This window comes from Chenopodium album, chromosome 7 (assembly GCF_948465745.1).
Source record: "Chenopodium album chromosome 7, dcCheAlbu1.1, whole genome shotgun sequence".
NCBI lineage: Eukaryota > Viridiplantae > Streptophyta > Magnoliopsida > Caryophyllales > Amaranthaceae > Chenopodium > Chenopodium album.
The window spans coordinates 62,373,900-62,380,985 of record NC_137840.1 but is presented as its reverse complement, the minus strand read 5'-3'; the positions used below and the strand labels follow the sequence as shown (position 1 = coordinate 62,380,985).

The 7,086-nt window shown below is 33.9% G+C and overlaps 1 protein-coding gene across 1 annotated transcript; it reads right to left on the bottom strand.

The window, feature by feature from the left end:
• Positions 1-451: 451 nt before the first annotated feature.
• Positions 452-2,557, bottom strand: LOC145640433 (uncharacterized). Its single transcript, XM_081691716.1, has one exon. The coding sequence runs from the start codon at positions 2,555-2,557 to the stop codon at positions 452-454; it is 2,106 nt and encodes a 701-aa protein (XP_081547842.1).
• Positions 2,558-7,086: the final 4,529 nt, after the last annotated feature.

Here is a 7,086-nt window from a genome sequence, read left to right as displayed (position 1 = left end):
TCTCTCTCCTCTCATTGTCCCCACCCAAACCCACAACTACTTTTTTTATTATATCTTTCCTCTCACATTCATTACTTTTCAATAAACTATTAACTCTACTATCTTTCTTTTACAATTTTTTATTACTCCAACTACATTACTTACCTCTTATTTTATTTAAGTCAATTAAATTGTCTAAAATTATATACGCGGTCAAACTTTAACACTTAAAAAAACACCGAGTGAGTAATGTTATTGAAATAGAAATTACAATTTACAATACAATCGATTGAATGACTGCTTGTACATATGGCTTATAATAGGGGATATATTTGTGTGAATAAATCCTCATGAGAGATTTGTAACAATTTATTTAACAATGCTTCGAAGGAAATATAAAATCAAGCAATTAACACATACGGACAATTAAATTAAATTAAATTTGCATCATTGAAACATATTCTTACTACTCTCACTTGCCAATGATGAGTTTAGCAGTGCGAAGGGTTTCTATTTCAGGGAGAGGTAGGCGAAAACCAAGATGACTCATGAAAAGCCACACCAATGTTATGAGCTCTCCGCCTTTGCTCAAATTAGCAAAGTTGTATCTAGGCGAGGATCGGATTGCAGCGTAACACAGCATTTCCACCCAAACTTTGCTTATTACCTCCCACTTCTTGTCTCCTAACATATTCAGCTGCTTAGCTAAGCAACACGCTTCATCGAAAACAGATTGGCTGTCGTTGTAGTGGGATACTTCAGCTGCAACTCTATCGTCTAATTTCTTTGTAACCACATGATCACAAAACTTTCTCATTCTATCATCAATTTTAGTAAGTGATGGGTCTGCTGCTTTACTATATGCCTCAATTATATCTTTTTTCGTGCTTTTAAAATGAACCTCAGACTTACTCACCACCAGTGGCACCAGTTCCTGCCGTCTTAGTACAAGGTACACCAAGTAATCAGAGAGTTGCTTGCTAATTCCACAATGTAGCTCTCGCTTTTGCTCCTTGTAGTAAGGAGACTCCATCCAGTAGCAAAAATCAGTAGCGAGGTGCCACATCAGCAAGCTTTTACAATAATCATTTACTTCCATGGTCCAAGGATACAAGTACTCGGAAACCAGAAAGTGTTCATCTTCAAATAACAAGTTACCTCTAGCTGAACATACTTGTTGCATGCGCGCTTCTTGTCCAAATGCTAATCTGGCCTTCCGTTGTAGCTCTTCAAAGATGAACTTGAGATAAGAATGATTAACTGGTTTTTGTCCCACGTAAAACCAGTCAATCAAGAAATCTTTGATCCGCTTTATACAAATTAAATCGAGGACTTTAGAGGCTTTTGGATTGACACTGCAGTCTAACAAATTGTAGCTTGAGGTGAATTGGCACCATCTTTCAGCATTAGGGTCTCTGCTCCAAATGGACCACTTAAGCAACACTGGTAAAACATTATTGAGGAGGCTTGATGGCTTGTCAACCGTCAGCTTGGTCACCATGATAATGAACCAATCGGAAAGCAGGAACCTAACAAAAGCGGCTATGTCTAGAACAATAGCACCCGCGAGTAAGGCAAAGGTCACACCAACATCAATGGGATTGTATTTCTTACTACCAACAGCGAATAAGAACAATAAGGATGCTATAACTACTGAGAGGAAGCAAGCAATGCGCAAAATACCTCGTTTCTTGTATACCAAAAACACCTTTGTGTGCAGGATATCATAAATCAAATTGAGCTCAGTCATTATGATCTTGACTCCTATAATGATAGGTTGTTTGAGGAAGAGTAGCTCAACAAGGTTGTGATCATCCTTTAAGCTCAATACATCGTCTGCTAGAATCCCTTTGAAGTTATCATAAAGGTTGTAGGCATGATTTACCATCTCCTCAATCTTGGCCTCCTTATTGTAATGAGATTCCGAATCATCATTGTAGTCAATAATATTGTCTTCTTTCGCGGTAGGAGAATGGTTAATTACTTCAAATTTAGACGGAATATGAGAAGTTTCAGCAGAATAATACTCATCAGCCCATTTATTAAGGGAACTTATTGGTTCTTCCCCAAGAGAGGCTCTAATACCTTCCCTGCTTGCAAAATACAAAGCACATGTTCGCTCAGTATATTTAATAAAGCCGTCTATAAACATGAAGAGCATGGGAAGCCATAGACGATTATGCCTTCCTGGAGCAATAGACAACCCAAAGACATAAAGGGTGACCACCGTTTGGGTGGCCAGCTGAAGTGCGTGGCGATGCCACAGCTCGTTGTCTTCGAGAGCCAGAGCAGTGATTGTGTCTGGCCCACCAAGGTGCAGGAGAAGAAAGGGTGCCCAAAATGCTAGGATGTCTGATCTCGGATCATTATCACTTTGGGGGCTACGACTGATCAACCCAATGACTAAGAGCGCGACTGAATCAGCAGACAAATAAAGCAGCCACAGGACGTTCATCAGAAGTCCCTTTGCACTGCTTTTTCTGAGGGGTGCAAGAAATGCCAGTAATGCCTGGATAACCAAACTAATAAGCATTAAGGTCGGCACTTCCAATGTTAGCCATATCCATGAATGCTTCATCTTCTTAGTACTAGTAGTTAGAGCTTTGTTTTGTGTAGTATACAAGTGTAATTGCAATTATATAATATAAATGGTACAAAGTGAAGTGCTTTATAGTATGATTTTTTGATGCAAATATATTTATTTGGATGCTTTATAGATATGAACTCCTAGAACTAATTATAGGTTCATTGATCATTTTTTTTACTGTTTCTTTTTTTTTTGGCAACACAATTCTTTAGTTACTCAGTGTGTTTTAGAAGTTTCTCATTTCCTCGGCCAATTAACGTTTAGGTAGTGGGTCAAGTCACTCAAGTGACGGTAAAACATAAGAGATTTGCGAAACTTGATTAGTAAAGATAAATTACATATAGTTTATAGTTAATTATGCTCCGTTTGTTTTGATAAATGACATTTTTAATGAAAGTTTTTTTTTTTTTTTTAATGAAAACAATTTTTCAAAGGAAATAAAACTGTAAAATTGACTTCTCTTATTTGTTTGTAGGGAAAAGTTCACAGTAAAATTTCTTCCAAAAAAAGAGTTCACAGTAAAAATAAATAAATAAATAAATAAAAAGGAAAGTAAAAGGGAGGGGAAGAATAGAAGGGGGACAATAGAGATGTGTGTAGCAAAGCAAACAAAAGGAAAAAAAAATTCACGATTTCACTATGAGGAAATTGTTTTTCAGCCTCCAACAAAGCAAACAAAAGGAAAAAAATTTCACCGAAACAAATGGAGCCTTAATCTGTATTATTACGACATAGTTTGTTTTCCAACTTTTTTTTTTCTTTTTTTTTTAATCATTTGTTTTCCAACTTTTTAGAGTTAAGCACAAATTTGGGTACTCAATTCTATAATTTTTCACCGTTTAGGTATTGAATTTATTTTCTTCACCGTTTGGGTAATGAGTACCAAATTCCGGCAAAAATAATTAATTCTCCTTAAGAATTGAGTACCCTTGGTAAACAATTCAGTACCTTGGGTTAACTCTAAGTGGGGCTCACCTGAATTAAAAAAGCGCGGGGTCAAAAAAAAAAAATCCCCCCTTTTCTTATTCTTTATTCCTTTATTCCCCCTTTATTCTTTCCAATTCTGGAAAATAGTTGCGCATTTGGTGAAGAACACGACCATTCCTTTGGGCAAATTTGGGGAAAACGACACTTAGTGCAGCCATTTTTTTGAGGTAACCTTCATTACTCATTGTTTTTTGTTGTTATTTTGATATAAATTTCGAATTTTTTGGCCAATTGATGATCTTATTTTGCAAGTTAGGGTTTATGGTTTTGTGAACGAAATTGATGATGTTTATTTGTTGTTTTTTTGAGACATAATTTGTTGTTGTGTTGTTGTTTGTTGATGGCTTATGCTAGTGTTGTTGATGGATTTTGTCGATTGTTGTTTATTATGCGCAAGGGTTTGATTAATGCATGTGTTTTGCGAAGTAAAACAAGGGAGGTTTTGCTCCAACTGGACTGCAGTACAGAGGGGGAGATCTTGAAGAAGCAGCAGTTGTTCTCTTTTTTTTTTTTTTTTTTTGGGAAAATCGTTGATGATGAATTTAGGATAAGAAAACTGGATTGATTCTGTTTGCTGCTTTTTGAATGCTTCAACAGAAAAATTAGTTATATATTGTTTTTTTTTAAATTATTTTTTTAATTAGGTATGATTAGTGGTGAGTTAGTGGCGAGTTAATTAGCCTAAAAATAAGTTTGAGTACCTAAAAGGTGAGCAAAAAAAATTAAGTACCTAAAAGGTGAAAAATTGAAGACTTGAGTACCTACTTATACTCTTAATTCAACTTTTTACCATGCATAACCATCTTATTCTTAATGAAATTGAGCATTTTAGTTTTTTTTTTTAAAAAAAAAGAATTAAATTGAGTAATTATATACACTCAATATTATTTATTTATTTTAAATAAAAAAACCAATAATAATTTTTTTTAAAATTATAAAAAACATTAATAACTATCAATTTTAATAGTACACCCTAGTGAATGAATGTTTGATTGTTTAAAGTATCAAATATTCCATTGGTGTATATCTTAGAGTTACTTATGTAATTGTATACGAAGTAAGTGTTACTCTATATTGTTTTCCTATATATTAATATATATGAGTGTTAGGATTCCCTAGTTTGGTTTACCATTTATCATAAAGTATAAGGAGGGTCTAGTTGGATCCACACTTCAAGCATAAGGGGGATTTCATATAAGAGGCATAAAAGAGTATAAAACATCACTACAAGAAATAAACTATTTTGCGACAGCCAAAATCTGTCACAAAAATCGCAAAAACTGTCGCAAAACATTGTTGCGATAGTCAACTGTCGTAATTTGTTTGTCGTAATATCAATTGTCGCAAAATTTTATTTTTACGGCAGTTTGGCTGTCGCAAACTTTTTTTACGACGGTTTTTTAAATTTCAACGACAGTTTAATTTTTTGTCACTGTTCTTAGTCCGCGACAGCTTAAAACCGTCGCAAAACTACGACAACCATGAAAACTGTCGCAAAAAACTCACTTTAACGACGGCTAGCAGTCGTAAAAAGCCGTCGCAAAAAATAAAATAAAAAAAACAAAAAAAAAAACGAAACCCTCAGCAACCCAGCCACAACATCCCTCGTTTAACCAGTAACCACCACCAACCGCCACTGAAAACCACCAAATTAACCCATAAAAGACATTAAAACCCACAAACAACCCTAGATCTGAAAGGAAACCAAAAGAATACAAAATCCAACAACGTAACTCCAAAAACCACAAATTAACAAGATCAAACAAATAAAAAAAATCAAACGAAAAAAAAAATTAAATGGCAAATAAACAAAAACAACAATAATAAAAACAAAAAATACAAAATATTTAACATACCTTCGGAAGTTCACAAAAAATTGAACAAAAAATGAAAGAAAAAACATAAATTATCTTAATAGTACAAATTTGAACAAAAAGGCCACAATAAATCAAAAGAAAATAAACAAAGCATAACAAAATCAAACGAAAACAATAGGAAAATATACGGTAAAAAAAAATCAAACGGACAAACAACACAAAATAATGAATTTAGACCGAATATATTAGAATATAAACAAAAACCACAATAACAAAAACGAAAAAAACAAAAAATTTAACATACCTTCCAAAATTTTCTTTTCTTTGGGTGTTGATTGTCAAATTCGACCATAAAAACTCCAGATATGGAATTTTTATGGTCGAATTTGACAAAACAAAACCTCAATGTCACGAAATATAACCTCAAACACACGAATTTCCCTTCGCCACCTTCTCCATTGTTTTTAACGCAAGAAAGAGCGAAAAGGATGATGAGAAACTGAGGAAAAGAGGATGAGAACAGAGAGAATATAAGAAAAGAGAGGAGGAGAAGAAGGGAAAATATCAAAGAAAAAGAGAATCTGGAAGAGGAGAGAGGATAGAGAAGATGAATTGAGAAAGAGAAAGGAGAAATGAAAACGGCGGAACGTCTTAGGGTTTGGTGTGGGCTTAGCTTGTTGGGTATTTAAATACCCATTTTTTAAAAAAAAACAAAAAAAAATTCTACGACAGCCATAAACTGTCGCAAACTACGACGGTTTTCAAAACCGTCGTAATTGGCGACAGTTAATAATTGTCGTAAATATTAATTTTTTTTATAATTATTTTTACTGTCTATTACGACAGTTTTATTGGCCAAAAACCGTCGCAAATCAACAACAGTTTTAAAAACCGTCGTAACATTACGACGGCTACTAAAACTGTCGTAAAATTAAAAAATTACGACAGTTTTGATAGCTGTCATAGAAAATCTGTCGTTATTTGCCCGGATTCTAGTAGTGCATATTTTTGAGTTTTAACCATCAGATTAAGCTTTTGGTTGAGTTGATTTTTCCCATATTCATTTCTAATTTAAGAAAGAACATTTTTCACAAAGAATGTTGGAAAAACTAGCTTGAGCTCACAGCATAATCAAGCAGCAACAGCAACGTAGCAGCCTAGCTCTACTTGTCTTAATCGACTTGTCCTAGTTAGCACATTCTGTTATGAATAGAAAAATTTGTTACAAAGTTGTTATAACAAACTCTAGTATATAAGCTTCTTTGTAATTGCTGTAATAACTAATTCTCATAATAACAATCCTTAATTTCTTTTTCTCCAAGTTTTCTCTCTTCTTCTTCCTATTTCTTCTCACTCATTTCCAAAAATTCTGGAAATCAACATGGTATCAGAGCAGAATTTTTCGTAGATTCTGGTCTAAATTCCGCATATTACTCTTCTTTTGTTGATCAATCTGCTGTAATTGCAGCTGAATTCTTTGTTTCTTCCAGTTTATCGGCTTGTTTTTTTTTTTATCAAAAATGGCACCTCAAAATTCTGGAAATGGAAATGAAACGCAAACAGAAACTGATCCTTCTCATAATCCAAATTCAGTATGCTTCTTGAGCAATTTAGTATTTACAACAACAAAATTGGTGAATATAGTATTTGATGGAACGTGTTTCAATGAGTGGAAATGATCCATGACGATTGCATTATTAGCTAGGAATAAGCTGT